We start from the raw sequence: 22,579 nt of genomic DNA on the forward strand, positions 1-22,579 counted from the left end.
ATATACTCCTTTTGTTTCAATTTATATAGCATAATTTAATTGGGCTTAGAATTTAAACAATAAATGAAAATTTTGAAATTTGTGATTTTAAATATGTTATAACTTTTGTGTGACTGTAAGACATTTGTAATTTATCGTCCTAAATTATACTATCTACGGTTTATTATAGGCCAAGATCTCCACGCTCATAACAACCTCTAGCTGACTGAGACTACTAAACTTGACCCTATCCCTAACGGCCTGAATACCAACTGGAAAAACCCTGGATAGACAGAGCATGGTATGAGCTTGCTGGGAGAGCACTGAAAGATAATAGAACTGGGGTGCTGAAAGATGGTCGAGACATTGCTCAGATTCTGATTATCGATGAACAATTGATACTCTATACAATTAATTTCTACTCGATATATACAGGGGCGAAGCAATGTAGTATGTATGGCCAAGGGTGGTTAACTGAACACCCTTCGCCGAAAATTATACTATGTATCGGGTAAAATATTAAGTACTTATTATTGATTCAAAAATAAATTTTAAATACCCTTACATAACGCACTGGCAAAGGATTCGCCACTGGATATATAACTAGCATATAAAGATTATATAACATTTAGTATATAAGAATACCCTTTTTAATATGCTAAAAATATTTATAGTAATACACATATTTAACAAGAGATAAAATATGAAAGGAAAAAAAAGAAAAAAGGTATATTGTATAAGCTTTTTTTAATAATTAATATTAAAAAAAGGTGCATTATATCAGTTATTTTTTATTACTACAAATAAAAGAGAAAAAGAGAGAAAAATATGAAGAGAATGAAAAGAAGTATCATAGGAGGAGAGGTAGAGGTAGATCTAAGAAGTACTAGGGAGATGTGATTGGGCAGGATATGCCGTTGCTTCAGCTGGAGGACATGCCCCTTGATAAGAAGGTGTGAATGTCGAGAAGTAGGATAACATGTAGTAGTTGAGTGTTTTCCTTGTTCATACCAGTAGTACTAGTGTTTAGCCTTGTATTTTCTTATTTTTTAAAATTTCTATTACTACTTGCTATTTCTTTTGCTTCGATTTTCTTGTTATCTTGCTGATGTTACTGCATATTGCTTCTTTTTGCATCTTTCCTTGAGCCGAAGGTCTATTAGAAACAGTCTTTCTACCTTCTCAAGGTAGGGGTAATGTTTACATGCACACTCCCCTCCCCAAACCCCACTTGTAAAATTACACTGGGCTTGTTATTGTTATTGTACATTTATTGGTCCTTGGATTAGTATTTATGTTAAACCTACTTCAAAAATTACAAAATTTATTTTCAAAAATTAATTTTTGGTATGGTGGTGCAAATTAAAGATCTAATTTTCTTAAAAGGCGTAATTTTTAGTTTTATGGTCTCAGGAGAGAAGATGCGTTTTTATTATGATATTGTAGAGAACAGTGTCGTGTTCTATTAAAAAAAGGTATAATGAATATTCATGATTTGTGAGATAGCTCCATCAACTGTATTGTATCACGAACGAATGATAAGTTGATAACAGTAATTGAAAAGGAGTAAAATCTCTCACATAATTATTCCTTTTTTTAGGAACTAATCTTTGTGTTTGATATAGGCGGTAGCGACTCAAATTTAATTTCCAAGTACATTTCAAATAGTCAGTGTGAAAAGATAAAACATGAAAAATACTAGTTTTGGTCAACAAAAGAACAAGTCATTCAGATATTCACGAAAGTATAAATCAACTACATTTGAAATACTGAACCTCATCAGCTCTCAAAGTGAGCTACATTAACATGAGTAACATCATTGCAATCCTAAATAATGCATATACGCAATATGAGACTGAAATGTCAGTAGAAACAAAATATGACGATAAAACAAGCACCGTCTATGTGAGAAATTGGGATAATACAGGCAAAGACGAAATCGTTCTCACTAAACCAATACTCCAACTAACTACAGAGACAAATAAGACAGCCGTATTTAGCTAATAATATTATGTTAGCTTGAAAAAGAAGTTTGTGAACACAATAGAAATAAAACAATAGAAATAAATGGTCATATTCAGACAGAGATTTGCCTCACAAAAACCAACATGTAAGAGGAAAAGGGAGGATCAATGCTGAGGTTCACCTGATATACAGAGTCTCAGTGTAAAAGCCAATAACTCCAGAACACAATTGCTTCTCCACCACTAAAGCTCGACCTAAACATATGTAACAGGAAAAGTGAGGATCAATGCTGAGGTTTACCTGATATACAAAGTCTCGTTGTAAGAAAGGAAAGCCAATAACTCCAGAACATAACTGCTTCTCCACCACTAAAGCTCGACCTAAACTTGGAGGTATGGTGCAAACCATACGTGCTAGACATCTAACAGGGGCACTCATAGATTTCTACCGCTGACAGACCAAATCAGTATGGAGTTTTGTAATCTGATTATCTCAATAATTATTTTGACTTGTCTCATTTCATTTCCCCTACTAATATAGCTATATGGACAAAGAACACATCAGACACAGATGACAAGCACAACAATGAGAAGTGCTCTCCTTTCGCTAACCAACAAGTAAAATTTCCAAATCCAACTAACTAAAAAACAATAATAATGAGAAACCCACAAGAGCACAAACTGTCCGATAACAATCTAGGTATATACCAATCACTAAGCATATCAGCCAAGAATGCAGCATGGTTTTACACAAGAAGCTGGTCTTTTAGACACTGAAGCAAAGACAGGACACGAAGGTTTTGCAGCCAAAGCTTAATATATTGTGGGCAGAATTCGGAACTAGAAGCAAAAAAATGATTACTATAAGAAAACAATCTTCACCGGGAAGGAAGTGATAACCATTGAAACGACTCTTCCACATCAACATATGGGCACGGGAGAGATATACTCATGCTCTTTCTTTCCAAATCATAGACGTACAGAAAACGATCGTCCCTCTCAATGAAATAGATGGAATCTTTCTTAATATTAGCGCCTCTTGTGGAGCAAGTTATCCCCCCGGACCCCCACCTATCACTCAAAAAAACTGCACTTTCGCCAATGCTTGTCAACTTCTTCCACGCTTTCTCCTCAAAATCAAACTGAAACAAAAAAAACCCATATAACTCCTTCGAGTTATAAAAATACAGCTTGTGAAGATATAGTAACATATGATCATCGCCACATGAGGACTGAATGAGGTATCTCCCAGAGCGTGGCATGTCTAAGTATCCGCAATAATCAAATGCGGGTTGGTCAACCATTGGTGTAATGGTTATTGTTCCCAAGTCATTATCTACATCCAAAAGCACAAGAATTGACTCGTCGGACATCAATGCGTAAAATTTCCCGTTGAAGACTGTCCAATCCCCCAATTCATCATCATCAAGTTGCATTTCTTGTTTATGAAATCCTTCATTGTACCCAGGCTTGCAAAAGTAAAATGTACGCCGTCCCACATATATGTCATCCTCACGACTCTCATCGATCAGGAAAAGTATGCAACATTCTGGATCATCGGGTGGTCGGGACAAAAGGCACCTCACATAGCCGTCCTCGGGGAGTGGTGGGAGCTGAATTTTCTCCTCTGAGTTAGCATTCCAAAGATAGCAGTCACAATACTCAACGTCAAATAACACGAGCCAATCCTGCGCATAAGCGCATATCATCTTGTTCTGAAGCTCAGGTATGCTTCTATCATAGTAGCGTGCCTCTGATATGCTGAAAAATGTTTGATTTTCCCTGCATTCTCCGTGGCAAATAAGAAGCCAAGGGAATGCAGAAAAAGGAAGTCGAGATTCTTCCAACATCATCCTTTTTTTCCTTTCTCTGCAAAAGTAAGAAAGATAATCAATAGTAATGTAGGGGAATAGCGTTTAGATTCACACAAACAAAAAGTAACTTTTGCTTCTTGATTTCAGCTACTCCATGACATGATATTAGTATTTGCAAACTTCGAAACTAGTAATTACCTCTAAAGAGTTGCCTGAAAGTTAAAGAAAACTAACAAAATAATACTTAATTCAGCATCTTGAGAATAAACTGAAATAACAAAAAAACGAAAGAGAGAAGCAAGCAAAACGAAGGTGGGGGAAAAAAAAGCAAAGGCACACAGAAAATATAATTGTTACTGAGAAACGTGCAACCTCATTTTGTTTTTTGGGGCAACTCGTCCTGAAGACTAATAAGAATAATGTGTGTTTAACTGAATCATCAGCTTAAATAAAAGGGGCGAGTTGGTCACAGTTCAAATAAAATAAGTAACGGACTCCAAATTCAACTAGGAAAAGGAGTTAGAAATTAGAATAGCTCAAATACAAGGAAAGAAGTTACATACAACATTGTGGTGCTAGTTACTCCCAAAGTTGGAGTGCGCAAATGACTTTTCCGGACAGTGTAATTTAAGTATTTTCCCTAGAAAAATATCATCTCAAATCGAAAAGCACTAATCACAGGACTAGAAAACAAATAGTAATGGAAGAAGAAGATCTCATCTCACGTCAGCATAATGAGCTAAAGAAACCAGACAAGCACTCAAGATATCGCATAAAACTATAAAAGATGAAGATGATTCCACAGCTGTAGATTGCATATTGCCTGACTGGTGGGAAATTTGAAGAGCATTCAAGAAATTTATTCAGTTTTTGTTTCCTTTACTGCTATTTACATGAAATCCATCTCAGTTGAACAAATGACCAGTATTATTCTTTGCATCTTACAGGCATGTAAAAAGAACAGACTCCTTACCCTTTCATGAAATCAGCATACATTGATGGATGAATAACATGTTCAGGAGAGACAACTTCTCCGTTAACACGAATTTCTTGTAGAAAATCCACGCTAACAGATTTGAACTGATATTGCTGCAGTGAAAAATAACATGTGAATAAATGGAAATGAAAGAGAAATTTGGATAACAACACACAATGAAATCAAATTGGGAACACAAAGGATTGCAAGAATGACTGTTATGCTTGCAATCTATTGCAGTGAAAAAAAGCAGAGCGAAGTGCCAATCACTCCTTTCAGACTCCCAATTGGGCGAAAATCTTGGCAATTTTCCCATATTGCCAGTTTTGACACTTTGAGAAAAGGTGAATATAAAAGAACAAAACTACTGACATACGCATTTGAACAACAACATCTCCAGATACCCAGGAGGGTTTTTTTTTTTTTTTTAGGGGGGGGGGGGGGTAGGGGGTAGGGGGGGGGGTAACGACTTGGAGTGTGAAGAGAGGTGGTATAGCTTGAGGGGCTGCTAGAGTTGAAATACGTAAATCTGTGACTCTGTATCTGAAATTTAGCTTCAGATACAGAGAGAGTCTGGTTTTGGCAATTTGAGAAAAGGTGAATAGAATAGAACTAAACTACCAACGTAAGCATTTGAGCACACCAACAGTTCCAGATTTCCAGGAAAAGGGAAGGGAAGGAGGGGGGACTTGAAGTGTGGAGAGAGGTGGAATGGAATAAGTAGAGCAGCAATGAATGCCCAAAAAAACAGAGATATTAAAATTATTGAAGGTTACCTTTGCCTTCCATTCAAAATCAAAGAAATGGTATAAAGGATCCAATAGTGTGATCTCATCTTCTTCTTTGATCTGTCAGGAGAAGTAGTTTGTAATCTTATTATGCAAAAATCTAAGGGGGAAACGAGCAACTGAAGCTCAGCAAGTACTCCATGAAGGCAAGAACTTCATGTGAAATAGAACTCTCAGTACTCACTGTATACTAATCTACTCTGCTCTCTCTCAAACAAGAAGATGGCTTATTATACAGTCAGTTTTTCTTTGTCTTTTCTATTATTTTCCATTTATGATTTATTTCATCTCTTTATCCAGTGTAAACACGGGAAAATTGGAACATGCCACAATCTTGTATAGCATAATTTAGGGATGTCACAAATTTATAAAAATTACAACACTTTAGTTGGATGGAGACATCGAATTTAAAAGCAGCTCTTCAATACAATATGAAACTCTAACGGAAATACAAAAGTAATCTTTGCTCGTCTAAATCTCTTGTTTATTGGAACAATAAAAAGGACAGCCTGGTGCACAAAGCATCCCGGATGCATGCAGGGTCCTGGGAAGGGCCGCACCCCAAGGGGTGTGATGTAGATAGCCTACCTTGGTTGCTTCCAAGGCTCGAACCCGTGACCTATAGGTCACACGGAGACAACTTTACTGTTTCTCCAAGGCTCCCCTTCATTTAATGGAACAATATAACAACAACAAAAAAAAAAAATAACCCAGTATAATCCCACAAAGTGCGGTCTGGGGAGGGTAGTGTACACAGACCTTACTCCTACCTTGTGAAGGTAATGTGTACGCAAACCTTACCTCTACCCTGTAAAGGTAAAGGGGTTGTTTCCCATAGACCCTCAGCTCATGGAAAGATGAAAAAAAAGCAGAGACAACAAGCAGATTTAATGGAACAATACTGAACAAAACTTTAATATTCCAACTTAGGATACATTATATTCCAAGTGTATAACTCACTATATTGGTATTCGACAAGTATTGTAACTAAGAAATGGATATCTGAACTTTGCCGGTTGCTTAGAGCCGTATTTAAAAAAGGTCACATTTTTTCGTCAGTTGAGACACAAATTAGACAAATTTAGTAACTCAGATTAAACCAAAGGTGTTACTTACTGCAGTGCTGCATACTCCGTAAACAGTAATTACAAAACATGTGTGGTCAGAATCACAGACAACATAGTATCTGCAGAAGAAGAGGAGAAGTTGAGACAACATAGTATCTGCACAAGAAGAGGAGGCATCTCTGCCACTTGGATTTCACTTCTGAAGGGAATACTTGGGAGGGGAAAGTGTCAAAATGAGCTACTGTAGATTCTTCTAAGGTTAAGTAACTTACATTGGGCTTCCACTCGGATTCTTAACTGAAAATAGAACTTTTCCTGTGACTGCTTTTCCTTCATTAAGACCTTCAGCTGGGCGATCGACAGTAGCTCTCTCATATGAAGGATCCACTACAAGAAATATTTTGCCCAATTTATGGATTACAAGCTTAATCCAACATCACACTGATTCAGAAAAAATATCTAAGACCCATATAAAGCTTACATTCGGCAGAAGCAAGTATTGATGCTTGGGAATCAACAGCAGGAAGGGGTGATGCTGGAGAAGGAAGCCGCTTAGCATCATTCAGTTCCTGAAAGACAGGATCAAGTTATTCAACTGCTTTCATAATATCATGCATAATAGATGATCTTAAACGCATCAGAAGTGTTAGATATTAACAAACTCAAAATCCAATGCATGGGAAATCCTTAGCGCTTTCTCTTGCTTGATAAAAGGAAGAGAAGAAAGAAGAAACCATAATAATGTAAACTTGAGGATTGCCTACCAGTAAGGTTGGTACATTCTTTAGTTGGGAGAGTATTCAGCTTATTAAGTGGTAAGCCGGAATGATTGATAGAGAGATCTGAGGAAAACCTCCTTTGTCTTATAGACATGTCATATACTGAACGTGTAAAGCTATTCGTGGAATTAGTATCTTCAACATTTTTTTTTGACAATGGTAACACTTTATAAAATAAAACAGCACAAACTTTGTGCTGCTAAAAGTGACAAAATACATCCCAAAAAAAAGTAAAGAATCCCCTACTACAAAAACTTACAAGGATTCTATGATATCAACTATGGAATCACTATCATTTACAGGGCATTCTTTACAGCCAAAAAAGAAAAAGTACTATACAGTTCATTTTGATTCTCTGAATGGAGTTCCTAACATCCTCAAAACATCTGAAATTCCTCTCGTTCCACATTGTCCACCAAATGCAGGCTGGGATCTTCTGCCACCATTTCTTCTGACTGACTCCACCTGTCACACCAGCCCAACATCTCAAGAGGTCGGTTATACCTTTTGGCATGACCCAGTTCAATCTGACAATGCTCAGAAACATGTGCCACAGTTGAGAGGTAACAACGCAGTGAAGAACATGTGAGAGTTGTCTTCTGTCTCCCTTCCACAGAGATAGCATCTGGAGGTTAGTTGATATCCTCTTCTCTTAAGTTTTTCATCAGTCAAGCAAGCTTTTCTGGCAACTAACCATACAAAGCATAGCACCTTTGTGGGTGCATTTACCTTTCTGGCCACTCCCCTTCTCTTAGTACCTTCAACATTTTTCATTTCCTTAATTATTTTACTGTATCACAGTAGAAATACCTTTTCTCTAACATTTGAAATCTTAGCTGCCAGTTATACTTATCAAGGGTTTCAAAGCCAAATCTTGCAGATACAGAGCAGTACTTGAGAGCATCTCAAATCACTATCATACCCATTGTTCTGTCACATCCAAAGTATGCAATTCTAATGATGGAAACAGGGTTAACTCATGCTTGAGTTCCACACTGGTGCATATTGTCCATTAGAGACTATAATCCTTAAATAGGAAGATTCCTAACTAGGAGCTTCCCTACTTCAGACTTTAAAAATTCAGTGATGAATCAGATTTATGATCTCATGAATTATGGCACCTTAACCAACTCTCTTAACCTGCCCTTCCTGTGTCGAGGGTCTATTGGAAACAGCCTCTCTACCTGAATTAGGTAGGGGTAAGGTCTGCGTACAGACTACCCTCCCCAGACCCCACTTGTTGGGATCAAACTGGGTTTGTTGTTGTTGTAACCAACTCTTTTAACCTAATATTGTTTGCTGAGACTTAACATAATTCCCTTGGAATTCTATTGCATTCAACCATAACTTCCTTAATGTGTCTCACCTGATCAAACAAAATATGACTGCAAATAGTTGTATCAAAAGATTCAAAACTAGCCAGCACTAAATACTCTTACCTGAAGCAAAGAGTCTATATTATCAAGAACATCACACAGATTTGATGCTTACTGAGACTTAACATAATTCCCTTAGAATTCTATTGCATTCAACCATGACTTCCTTAATGTGTCTCACCTGATCAAACAAAATATGACTGCAAATAGTTGTATCAAAAGATTCAAAACTAGCCAGCACTACATACTCTTACCTGAAGCAAAAAGTCTATATTATCAAGAACATCACACAAATTTGATGCTTGCTCTAGACATTTAAGACTAGGATCCATTAATCCAGCAATTTCCAAACCGGTGAGGGCCATCTGATATTTCTCTAGAAACTTGCACGCCTGTAGAACCAAGTCATAGCATCACAAAAACAAGGTACTAAAATTTTGAAAAGGAGGCAAGTGAAAATAAGGATATATAAGCAGACACGAAATGTCACTGTAAAGAAAATAGATGCTTTCTTTTGAGTTGATTCTTGATGTTCGCTCTTTGTTTTCAAGTTGTGGCAATCAATCCCAGTGAATCGGGAAAGCCTTTTATTACCACAAGCTTTCAGGAACTTTTTAGTCGTTCAGGTATATAGAAGTTATGTACTAGAACAATTCAGGATTAAAATTGGTACATAGCCTTACCATCGAGCAGGTGTAATTGAATTCAGCACAGCACTTCATCTTTTTGTCTTTGCCCTGCAACATAACACAAAATTAGAGGAGGCTCTGAGTAAGATATGTTGAAAATATAACCTTAGGATGGTATAAATAATTCGGAAGTACACGAGAAAAATGATAAGAGGGAGACTGCGGTGTCGGCATATTACGGGGAAGCTTTATGCCCTAGGTAAATTGGCAAGACGCATACTCACAGCATTCCTGTATGCTTTTAATGACTGAAAAAGCATATCATGATCCCAAGTTCCAGTCAGAAAATAGGCAGTGAAACATGCATTTCCTAGGGCATCTGGCAAAAAAGATGAAAGATCATTAAAGAAACCCAAGCTTGGATGTAATCAAACATTGATAATGACTAACAATCTTGTGATATGAACTACAGAAAACAACACGACTCGTGAAAAATCATTAAAGAAGATAGTCAATCACAGACTAGAGCAGCTCAGTGGACAGGTTAGTAAGAAATATTTTATCCTGACACAAAATGCCAGGGATTCCCTTTAGCTCTTCATCCTCTTTCCCATTACTATTTAATTTTATCAAGTCTACGACCAAGAAACATACTATTCTTCCTTATAGCAATATATATTTCCAGGAACTGCTACATATGTATCGAAATTAGCAAATATATCCAAGTATAAGATGCAATCTTACACCAAGATATTCCATCCTGGACATCTCGAAGAATTGCATCCTTTGCATGTTTGATACTATCACCAATGGTTTCTTCTGGATTTTCAACCTCTGGAAAGTAGAATACTATCAGTTAATACTATGTGCACTTACAGAAAATGTGAATACAGTTATTACAGACTCTTGCAGCTTTAACCCCATAATTAAGGTTAAATTTTCACCTGTTCCATCTATGCACTGTCTTCTTTCAAGCATTGATAATTGACGCAACAGCTCCTTATTTTCAGGCTCCTGAACACACGAAACATGAATATATCTATCAGAATTCTCAAGAATTAAATTGATATCTAACGAACTTTAAAACTCCAAGAACAGCATATAAAATGACCTGCTCAAGGACAAGTTCATAGCATTTTTTAGCTTTAAAAAAACCACCTCTCTTCCCGGAGCAAGTCCCTAAGCATATCCATGCATCCGCAATACAAGGATTCAAATTAAGCTGTTACAAAAATTCAACAGTCAAGAAAAGAACCATAAAAGAAGCAATTAGGCAAATAAATCTGAATTTCTCCTTTCAATTTTTACTCAGCTTTCAGTAGATGTTCCTCCGCTTCCTTATGATAACCGGGAGACACATCCAGTAGCTTTCCTCTCAAATACAAATACATCGCTTCATCCTCTTCCGATTGCCTCTTTTCTACTTGATATAAAACATGATCCGAACCACAGATTACATTATTAACACTAGAGATTAGGGAAATATTAACCTGAGGCAAGTTTTAGGGGTGTTTTTAGATATTTTGTTTTTATAAAAAAATATTCAAAGGAAAAATACATTCAAAACCCTAGAGATTACTCGTGCTAAGCAATACCGAACTTCATTATCGAGATTCAATGCAACTGAATATTTGCATCGAGTGATTCGATAGCGCGATCAGCTTCTTCTTTCAATTTAGCCATTCTTTTCTGATGACCTGGGAGGAAATCGTGATTGTAAGAATCATCGATTGAATTAGCGAATTTAATTAACTAGTTTTATATTTGAATCTTGTCATAAGAGTGGATATCCCGTGAATCTGAAAGTCTTACTTTAGAGAGAATCTCTTCCTTCTTTCTAAATTCCTTCTAAATTTTAAATACAGCCTCATTTGTTTGCACTTAATACAGGTCTGAATCTTAATCATTCAAATCTCAGACATTAAGTGCGTTTGTTTTTAAAGTCTGAATCTTAATTATTCAGATCTTAATCTGTGATTGTTTTTTTTTTACTTCACAACCACTTAATGGGTCTGAATAGGTCTGTATGATTAAGATCTATAACAGAAACTTAATTTCATTAAGATGCTATCACATATTCATTATTAATTGCCGCCACCGCCTACCATTATCAACTACCACCATGCCACCACCACCAACATACTCAACCACCACTACCACCCACCACCACTACCACCACGCCACCATCATCCTCAATCATAGCCTCCATTATCGATTATCCCCACCACTCCGACCACCATCATTCTGACCCACAATCAACACTCATCCGCCTCAACTACCACAACTGCCTACCCCATTACCATCAACAACCACAGCGGACACTGCCTATCATTATAACCTACCACCACCAACCCACCACCTTCCTCAATCACAACTACTACCACCACCCGACATTATTAACTATCACCGCCCACCACCACCATCCTCAATCATAATCGCCACCACTACCAATCACTACTAGCTACTAGCATGAACCACTATCATCAACCAAAACTACCACCAACCACCGCCTCTAGTCGGCATTCACCCGTTAGCCATCACCACCAACAACTATCATATTTTTAAGAACTATAATATTTTATTAATAAAATATTAGATTAGTTAGTATTTCATTTGAATTTTACATTTATTAATTTTCAAATAAAGATAAATTTTATACATTCAGATGTTAAAAATCAAACAGTCTTAATTATTTCTGTTCAGAACTTAATACACATCTTAATATATTCAGATGTGTATTCAGATTCAGATGTCTTAATCTTAATACACATCTTGATATTCAGATGTGTATTCGGATTCAGACGTCTTAATCTTAAAAAAAACAAATGAGGCCTAAGAGCCTATTTGGAAAGCCACCTTGGAATTGGATTTGGGTGTAATTGGGTGTAATTACACAGTTTGGCATGTTTTTTTGGCCAAGTAATTACTTGGTCAGCATGAAATTGGAGGTAATTGGAGGGGTGTAATTACACTCTCCAATTCTCAAGGGGGAGGTGAGAATTGGTGGTAATTACACTGTGTAATTACAAGGTTGCTTTTTAGTTTCTTTCCTTTTTGTTTTTATTTTAATTTATTTTCTTGAAAATTCTAACACAATTTTACGAATATATGCTGTATCAACATTCAACAGTAACATCATCGCAAGGAAAGCAAGCAGGAAAAGATGCATAATATGACACCACTTTCCGGATAAACAATGAGATCAACTTCACTGGTACAGAATCTTTTGCTTATCCGGGGACTGGGATAATGGCGTCACATTAGATCTTTTCCTGCGTACTATGATACTACTGTTNATCATGTTTCCTATCTTAAGTTGCAGTGAGACTTACTATTATTATGTTGGAATTTGACATAAGTTAAACTATTTTATTTTTTTGAATTTTTGAAATTGCATTTTATTCATGGTTCCAATTTACTTGTTTTGTAGTATTGACTCACATTGCATGTTGTTCATTTTTTAGTTAGAATTGGTAGATTAGTTTTGTCAAACATTTGAATAATGTTATGACACTATATTTATAAATATTAATTTGTTTTATCAAACATGAATTCCATGATGTTCTTACAAAACGTATATTTTATTTAGTTTTTTTAAGTATCTAATCTAAATATCATTAATTTAAAATATATATAAATTATTTTAACAATATTAGTTATAAATATATGATTATTAATTAATGTATATTCACGAAAAAATATACATCTTAAATACCAAATATATTATCATTTATACTTATAAAATCTTATAGGTATATATTTATTATATTGATTTTTAGTTTTGATAATTATTTAATTTTAAATTTAATCTAATTGTGTAATTACACTTGTGCAACCAAACAGTAAACTTGTAATTACACTGTAATTATACTATGACAAACAAACAGGCTATCGTAATTACACAACTGTGTAATTACTAGGCTGTGTAATTACTACCCTAGTAATTACACCAATTCCAATTACAAGGTGGCTTTCCAAACAGACTCTAAAATTATCCTTCAACCTCCATGAATTCAATCACCTCTAACCTAGATACGGCACAAATCCCTTCAAAGCCGCCGGATAATTTATCAACTACTCAAATAATGGATGAAATTAATAGTCCATGTACCCCAAGCAATAAAATTCCCCAAACGTTCAAAGAAAAACTTTTGGAAAAAGATGGCACAATTAATATCTCCACAAACCCTTCGTCTACCCTCATGCTCCCAATGGACATCCAAGAATGGGAGTCAGACTCTCATCCAAACAAGGAGAATAAAAATCTCTTTCTCTCCGTCCCCATAACCTTGGAAGATAAACAAAGAATTTATTATCCATGGAAATATTACCTAATAATAAAACTACAAGGCAGAAGAATCCTCCATCAAATATTGAAACAAAAAATCCAAGACTTATGGAAAATCACTGAAAATTTTCCCCTCATCGACTTGGGCAATGACTACTTCATTATCAAATTACAAAAGGAAGAAAACATGAACCTAATCCTACAAAAAGGTCCATGGTTCATCTATGGGAACTTTTTATCAATACATAGGTGGCAACCTAATTTCCTTGCAACAGAAGCAAGACAAACCTACTCCGCGGTATGGGTTAGACTCCCTCAATTACCAACTGAGTTCTATGACGGGAAAATGCTCCAGAAAATAGGAGGAGTAATAGGAAGGCTATTGAAGGTAGATGCTTGCACATCCTCTTTCTTGAGAGGGAGATATGCTAGACTATGTATCGAATTACCTATGGAAAAGCCAGTGAGAAAATTTATCTATATTGGTACACATAAACAACATATTCAATATGAAGCAGACAACTTCCTTTGCAAAACATGCAGTAGGCTAGGCCATAAAACCACCTCTTGCACATTTATAAGATCATCAACAGATGACATGATCTCCACCTCAACGGACCACACATCAACATATAATTCTAACCCAATAATAGCACAAGTGGAAGGATGGCACACAGTTCCATTTACAAAGAGCAGGAAGTTCCCAAACACAAAATCAAATGAAGCAGCGGGAAAGTCTCAAGACTCAGGTATTAATGTCAAGTTGTTCAATGCATCGACAGATAAGTACATTGTAACCCAAAAATTAAAATATATTCTTAAGATTACTAACGTTTCTTTTGATAATAATCAAACCTCTGATCAATACCACAAACAGTCCACAAATCAATCTGAAAATAATCTCTTAAAAAGAAATAATCGTTTCTCAGGTATCAACCTAGACTCTCAGCAAATGGTTTTAGGTAATACCACTATTGAAAGTAATCAAAAAATTACTAATTCTAAATGCATGAATCAGACACAAAAGACAAAAGAGATCCAAGATAATCTTGCCTCACTAAAAGACAAAATAGATAATACCCTAGTAACTCCCCCCTCCCCTAATAAAATCCATACCCAATCAGAGGATATCTCTTTACAATCTACTAATAACCATGATGCCCTAAATACCAACCTTAACACAAACCACCAATCAAACTACAATTTCAAATGCATGTGAACATACGCTCGTCCAACCAAAGCCATCCCTCAAGACAAATGTCTCAAAACTCGGTACACGTGCCTAAGAATATGCTTGCAAACCCCTCTATTAATCCTAACACACTAAAACCCTCAAATGCCATGCAAATAGAGGTAATCATTTCCCCTACCTCTCCATAAAACCCCTTAAATCATCAACTCCAAACTCTAAACAATATCGAGAATCCCTTTAAGTCATCAAAGGAAGAGATTCAGATTAATTCAAATCCTAAGGAACCAACGTACATAAGCAATGGAAAATCTTCTTCCCTTTCCTCCCCAATTCCCAAACCTTCCCATAAATTATGCACAACCCCCCTTCCTCAGGATCACCATCCAACTTCTTGGATAGAGCTAGGGTTAATGAGGAGAGGTGTATCACTTCAACTCAACATCAATGGGCAGGAAAGTATCATAGTGATTCAAAATCCTCAATTCCTAGCACAACTAGTATCTGAGGGTCTACACCTAGTAATGAGCAATTACATGAACCACATTTGGGTAAACAACATAATGCAACCACTAGCACTGGACTGAACAATAATTTGATCCAAGTTATGCGTGCATTGTGGAATCTAGCACCACACTACAGCCAAAATCCATATCTACCTCAAAACATGGGGTTAGATCTTTCCTTTTTTCCTCCCCAGGAGATCACTGCTCTCAACCCAATCCTAATGAATTTGCATCCACTATTGAACAACATGCAGCCACAAATTTTAGTAAACCTAGGACCAATAGATCATCAAGTTCCACAACCTCAAATGCCTTAAAACGTGGTAAATCTAGTGGAGGAGGGAATAGAAGAGGAAATCAACCTAGTGAGGGAATTTTTGGTAGAATCCACAAACCTGGACGAAGTAAAAGTTTATCTATTCGAGGAGATGCGGGAGAAGATGCTTATTATAGCCTGTCCAACTTTACTGTTCAAGTGAACCATGGACATGCGATCACCCCAAGATCCAACTGTGGGGAAATTAGAAATGATCATGGTTCCATCACTAAGGAGGAACCCAGTATTCCCTCAGGGGAGTCAAATGAATGGTCCTCTTCAACCCCTACCCCAAGCCATGAATCGTGCTAAGACTTTCATTATATGGAACATTAGGGGAGGTAACAATGAGGATTTTAGAAGGAATTTCCACGAGCTTATAGCCACTCATCACCCTTGCATGGTCACTCTACTAGAAACTAGGATGACAAATCATGGTAGTTTAATGAATGAAATTGGTTTCACGGACATGATCGAAGTCCCAGCTGAGGAACAAACGGGTGGTATGGCAGTTCTTTGGGATACAAGCTTAGTGAACGTCAATAACTTTGTCAAAAGAAACAATGAGATCCATGCACTGATCGAGGTACCCCCTATACGCCATACTTGGTTATTTTCTTCTATATATGCTAGTACAAACATCTCAAATAGAAATAACATGTGAGATAATATCACTAATATTTTTGATAATTACAAAGATGCTTGGTTACTAGGGAGGTCTTTAATGATGTAATGGTAGCTAATGAGAAATGTGCTGGTAACCATATCAATAGAAGACGAGCTGCTAAATTATGGTAAAAAATTAACTATTGCAAACTAATAGATTTGAGTTTTAAGGGCTGTAAATATACATGGTCTAATCACCAAAAAAGTTAGTAGTGACCGCATTATGGAAAGATTAGATAAATTATTAGCTAATAAAAAATAGGTGGACTTATTTCCTAAGGGCTTGCGTCATTCATTTACTTAAAACTCACTCAGACCACAACCTACTACTCTTAGAATTAATTCCCAAACCCTATAACCCTCTCCCCAAGCCTTTTAGACTAGAAAACTTCTGGAGTGGGCATCCAGAATTTGGGAACATAGTTAAAGAATGCTAGCTTAATAACAGATTTATTGAGGCTTCAAATATTTTTAAACATCGTATCATTGACTGGAAAAATAAAACTTTTAGTGACCTTTTTAAAAAAGAGAGGAAGATACTGGCTAGGCTAAATGGTATACAAAAATCTACCTCTTATGGCTCCAGCATGTTTCTTAACCAATTGGAAATTTCTCTTAAAACTGACTATAATAACATTCTAAAGATGGAAGAGGATTTCTGGAGAATAAGATTGATCACGCCCAACTATGCCTTATAAAAGACAAAGCGGTCGTTGCAAATATAATCCGGTTTACAAGTCCGGAGTCGAATCCTCAGGGAACTAACCTATCTATTACAACTCTTAGTGATGCTAGTACAAGCTCAAACAATTCCCGGATGCAAGATTTTTATCAATAAATATTGGGTTTCGTTTAACTAAAGTAAAATGATATTAAAACTAACAATATTCCAAATTAAAGATAATTCAATGGTAAAAGATCTAGGGTATTGATTTTCCCAATTGCTAGTTTAACTCTTAACTCTTTTGCTATAATCCTGCCGTAATACTCTATGAGGATTATGAGCTATAGGTTACCGCAATTATCTCTCGATCAACTACGATAATTTACTAGAGCATTCTCTCGAACTACTCTAGCTAATAATTTATGCAGCTCTGAATTATCCAACCAAAGTTTCATTATTTTTAACCCCACTTTTAAATTTAAGTAATGAATCTCTTCAATTACCCAAAAGTGGTGTTGTTCAACAACAATCTAACTTAGTATCCTTTCTCAATCAACAAGGGGTAATTAGACACGATTAATCAAGGGCCCATTCAATTAATCACCATACAAAATATCGTTGAACAATCATATAATAAACCCAGCTCGATTATAACAAAACTAAGTCAAAACTTCATTTAACAACTGGTTCCATCAACCCTAGATTAAATGTTTAGCTACTCATAGTAAAACAAGATAAAATCATAAAATCATTCATAATTCACAAAATAATGATAACAAGAAGAGGAATGAAAAACTCTAATGGTGTCTTGATCTTCTCACACTTGTTCTTGCCTCCAATTGAGTCTAAAAACAAGCTTAACCTTGACTTAGGCGAGTTTGTTGAGTTTATATAGGGTTAGGATAAGTTTCCCACGCTTTACACTTTAGCCCTTAAACTTTCTTGGGCTTCTCTAGATCGAACGCGGTCGTGGGTCAACCGCGCACGACCGCAGTCATTTTAAACATTCTGTTTTCCACTTTTCTTTCACCGCGTTCCAGCCGCGGTCCTACCGCAGTCGCGGTGGACTGTTACCCAGTTTTTCTTTGCCTTTTCTTGCTCGTTTTCATCCGGGCTTTTCTTGATTGGCCTTGTATCTACATACCTGACTCCAAAATACTCTATATTATCCTCCTAACTCGGAGTAGTTCCTGCAAAGCATAAAAACCTCAATTAGAGCATTTTGTTATCATTTAGCACTTAAAACATCAATAAAGTATGGTTAACTTCGAGCATAAATAGCATCCACATCGCATAATATAGGCTACTATCAACACCCCACACTTAAACCGTTGCTAGTCCTCTAGGAAGAAAACCACACTCTATAGGTCTAATCATCACTGGGTCACTTCCCTGCTCCTTATACCAAGAATAATTCACATAGATAGACTACCTTAGCGTAGCATCCTAACCTCAAGAGTGGACTCTCTCTCTAGCCATGTAATGTTCCTAACCGGCTTTCATACTCTCAGTCAGAGGTCCAGACTTACCTTCCCTTTATGAATCACATGCCTACTCACCAAAAAAGAGACTTGCGTCATTATCATTGTAATTCACACTCTGAGGACTTCAAATACGTAAGATTCCACTCACCCTCAGAAAGAAATTCTTATGCCACAAACAACGCACCATAGGCTTGCCCATAATGTAGTACTCGACTAATCGAGCCTATTTGGTCTAGAATCAAGTAGGACTTTATTAGGTTGTGATGTTGGTTGTGGGACAGGTAGGATACATATAGTATAGTGACTACACCTCCCTAAGCACTTTAATAGATTTTTTTCTTTTAAGCCCATATCTTTGTCAAACCTTCATTCCACCTTTACATCATTGAGTTAAACCCCCTATTTCTTTAAGCATACTTACATTAAGAGTCACCACTTAGCAAGGAAATATATATATTTTTTTCAATTCAAGTGGCTCTTATTTTTTCTTTCAACACAGTGAACCTTTCTCCTTATTTCATTAGCTCCACTCAAAATCCCAACCAACCACCCCACACTTTAACTTTTTCATATTCATTACACTTCAAGTGCTTCTAAGAGGTGATAGGGTTCAAAAAGGTAGTCAATTCACAACTTGGGTACGACTTGTAATGTGATTGCCAAAGAAACAGGGTTACAGGCTCAAAGGGGGTTAACTAGGATATACACAATCAGGTGGGTGAAACATATATAGATAGGTTCAACAAGGAAACGCCTATATCACTTTCCAAACCAATTAAGACTACCATTTCGCTTCGTACACACACAAGGCAAGTTCTAGGCATTGAGTGTTAGCATAGAATACACAAAGCCTCACTCACACATGGCACATAACTCAATTCAGTTAGGACCATCAAACACTCTGCTCAAGGTGCTTAAGCCAACTCAAGAACATACATTTTAAGGCTTCATTGCTAGAGTCAACTAATGAGCCTAAGTGTCATATTAAAGCAATCTCTATTCTTCTTCGCCCAAAAATTCCTAAAAAAAAAACTAACTACACCCGGTTCAAATGGAAACCCTTGGAAAAGAACTGTAGTTTAAAAAAAACCAAGGGGGAGTTGATACACTACCTAACAGAAGAAAATCTTTTTTTTGTTCGACTTAAGTCCCTCAAGAGACCCGTCGAGAGGTTTCCGTCTTTAGGCCAAGCCGGAGTTAATTAACAGCAACCAAAAACACCAAACAAATTTATACAATTGTACAACAACAACAATCATCCCTACCCTACACTTAAAGATTTGGCATGTCCCCATGTCAAAGAAATTAAAGCAGAGTAAGGTAAGGGGACTTCCTTGGTGTTCAGTCCTAATCGGAGATGGTGCTAGGATCGAGGTGACACGCTCTTCCTAGCGCCCGGAGCCAGCCCGTGATCTTTTTCTCTAACCTAGCATTTTGAGTAGACAAATTGTCAACTCTAGCACTCAGGTCAGTGACCGAAGTGTGTAGGCCAGCCATATACTACTCCAAGGATGTTATTTGAGTACTCCGGCGGGCCAGTGATGGCCCCGCCTCGGCAGCAATCTGCCCTGGTGGGGCGGCAACATGCATAGCTCCCTCATTATCATCGTCGGTATCATCATCATCCGCCACAGCCTGCTCTTTCCCAACTGTGATTTTGCTAGCCTTGAATGGGGCTTTTAATGGCACTTTCCCATCTACTATGGGATTTTCAGGAACTCGTGAAGAACGACATATCTTGGTGATTTGGGAAGGGAAGTAGAACACTTTGAGTATTTCCGGGGAGCAAATGAACATTTCATCCTAAATGAGCAGGGCCACATCAAAATCATGTTGGGTCATAAAACAATAAATCGCCGCTGCTCTCGGCCCATTAACATCGTTGTGTTGCTGGATGGCAGCAAATGGCTGTTGATGATTGTTAGACAACACTTAGCTTCCGAAGTGAGAGATTGGGAGTTCAGGGTAATTCTCTGCTTTATCCATATTGGATCCCGTCCAGCCACACAGATTGTTTCAACAAATGGTTACCACCAGATGGGTGGGTGTTGATAACCTTCGTAATAATCCGTCTCTCCAGTGAATACTGGCAACCTGTACAATCGGCGGATAGCCTCAAGAGACGCATTCACCGGGGTGTTTCGTACCGTTACAACCCTATCAACATGTTCTGGGCAATTCGCGTAAAATTCCCTGACCATCAATACATTGCCCTCTTCCGGTTCATTAAAGAAGATGTCCAGTTGACGCCTCCTCAATTTTTCATAGATACTTGGGCATTCAACTCTCAAGGCATGCCTATCAATGTGTACTTCAGGCAACAACTTCTTGGATGACTTTGCATTAAACCTATCTTGAGCCGCTTTGGAGACAAACCGAGTGTGGTCAAACTGGTCCAAACTATCCTGAGCTCGAGCTCTGGATGAACCTCCTGGTCCACTAGCGGAGGAACCTGTGGCACGTCTTTTTCTTGACTGATGCATTTTACCTGACAAAACAAAGGCTACTATTAGTGAGGGTGTGAGTTGTGTGAACCCTAGGTGGTTACTCAGACTTCACCACCACCGTGGTCACATTAGCCATTACAGCTCCATTGGGGAAATTTCACAAGCACCTGGTTTGCATGGAACTATGATTTAACACACTTATCCCATGGAAGTATAAACTCTCCCCTCAAATCAACCACTATCCCTTCACAACTCCACCCAACCACAATTAACTTCACACAACAACACCATGCCTTTGTCTACAACATTCTACACATTACCCACTAAAAAAAGAAAAGAAATCCAAAAATTTAACAATAGATACTACAACAACTCAAACATTAAAATTGCAAAATAGAAGGGGACAAGAAGAGAGATGGAAAGCATGATATACCTGATTCTTGTAGAAGTGGAGTGTAATGGAAGTTGGGGAGGAGGGAGGCGGAAGTGTGTGTTTGTGTGTGTGGGAGAGAAATGGGTTTATGAGAGATGAGAAGAAGAAGAAGAAGAAGGGGCGTGGGGTTAGGGTTTTAGAGTGAGAAGGAGGAGTGGAGGAAGTGGAAGGGGGGGGGGGGGAGGGGTTATTTAGAATAGAAAAAAGAAGGAGAAAAATAAAAAAAATAAAAAAAAATAAAATAAGTAATAAAATTAATTAAAAACTTACCTGAGCGGGCAGAATCTTTTTAATTCACCGCGGTCCGATCGCGGTCGCGGTGAAAAGAACGACAAAATAGAATAGTCATAAATCACCGTGCCGTGCCACGGTCCCAGCACGGTCGCAGTGACCCAGAAACAGAATAGGTCTAAAATGCCGCGCCCGGGCCGCGGTCCTACCGCGGTTGCGGTCACAGACTTCCGAGAATTTTTTATTTTTCTCATTTTTTTACCTTTCCGGGGTTGGTTCTTGACCCCGACTTCTCCCAATATGCACCAATCTTGCCCTGTACACTAATAAAAGGGTTAGTTTCATACACATCAAGTACAACATCAAAACACAAACAAAAAAAAAGAAACAAAAGAAAACATGGGTTGCCTCCCACGCAGCGCCTGATTTAACGTTGCGGCACGATGCAAGCTCATATCATCACTCCTTATTTGTGTATTGGGGCTCCTCCAACGTTATCACCACGCTGTCCCCTTTTTTCTTTAGTCATTCTAAGGTAATATTTCAACCTCTGCCCATTCACTGTGAATTTGTTTGTCCCATCTTCAGATTCGATTTCCACAGCTCCACTTGGGAACATCTGCACCACTCTGAATGGTCCTGACGATCGGACTTCAACTTACCTGGGAACAACCTCAATCTTGAGTTATATAGCAGCACTAATTCTCTGGGTTTGAAGTTCCGATCCAAGATGTGCTAATCATACATCAGTTTCATCCTTTCTTTATATAGTCTAGCACTCTCGAATGCCTGGAATTGGAATTCTTCAAGCTCATGCAACCCATTAACTTTGTTGGTACCCGCTGTCTCCATGTTTAAGTTCAGCTGCCGCAATGCCCACAATTCTTTGTGTTCGAGCTCAACCGGAAGGTGGAATGCCTTTCCAAATACCAACTTGTATGGTGATAGACCAATTGGAGTTTTGAAGGCTGTGCGATATGCTC

General features: G+C 37.5%; 1 protein-coding gene across 3 annotated transcripts; it reads right to left on the bottom strand.

The window, feature by feature from the left end:
- LOC109228925 lies at positions 2,582–11,198 on the bottom strand. 3 transcript variants are annotated; one of them, XM_019394187.1, is made up of 14 exons: positions 10,973–11,198; positions 10,686–10,862; positions 10,484–10,594; positions 10,317–10,386; positions 10,117–10,206; positions 9,657–9,751; positions 9,427–9,480; positions 8,998–9,135; positions 7,070–7,157; positions 6,861–6,975; positions 6,638–6,707; positions 5,510–5,581; positions 4,731–4,846; positions 2,582–3,812 (listed from the first exon to the last, which is right to left on the bottom strand). In XM_019394187.1, the coding sequence occupies exons 2-14, from the start codon at positions 10,761–10,763 to the stop codon at positions 2,822–2,824; spliced, it is 2,088 nt and encodes a 695-aa protein (XP_019249732.1). In that variant the 5' UTR covers positions 10,764–10,862; positions 10,973–11,198; the 3' UTR covers positions 2,582–2,821. The 3 variants fall into 3 exon arrangements, with proteins under 3 accessions (XP_019249732.1, XP_019249731.1, XP_019249733.1); XM_019394186.1 differs by having other exon boundaries at positions 10,686–11,198; XM_019394188.1 differs by lacking the exon at positions 10,973–11,198 and having other exon boundaries at positions 10,531–10,778.

This window comes from Nicotiana attenuata, chromosome 7 (assembly GCF_001879085.1).
Source record: "Nicotiana attenuata strain UT chromosome 7, NIATTr2, whole genome shotgun sequence".
In the NCBI taxonomy this organism is placed as follows: domain Eukaryota; kingdom Viridiplantae; phylum Streptophyta; class Magnoliopsida; order Solanales; family Solanaceae; genus Nicotiana; species Nicotiana attenuata.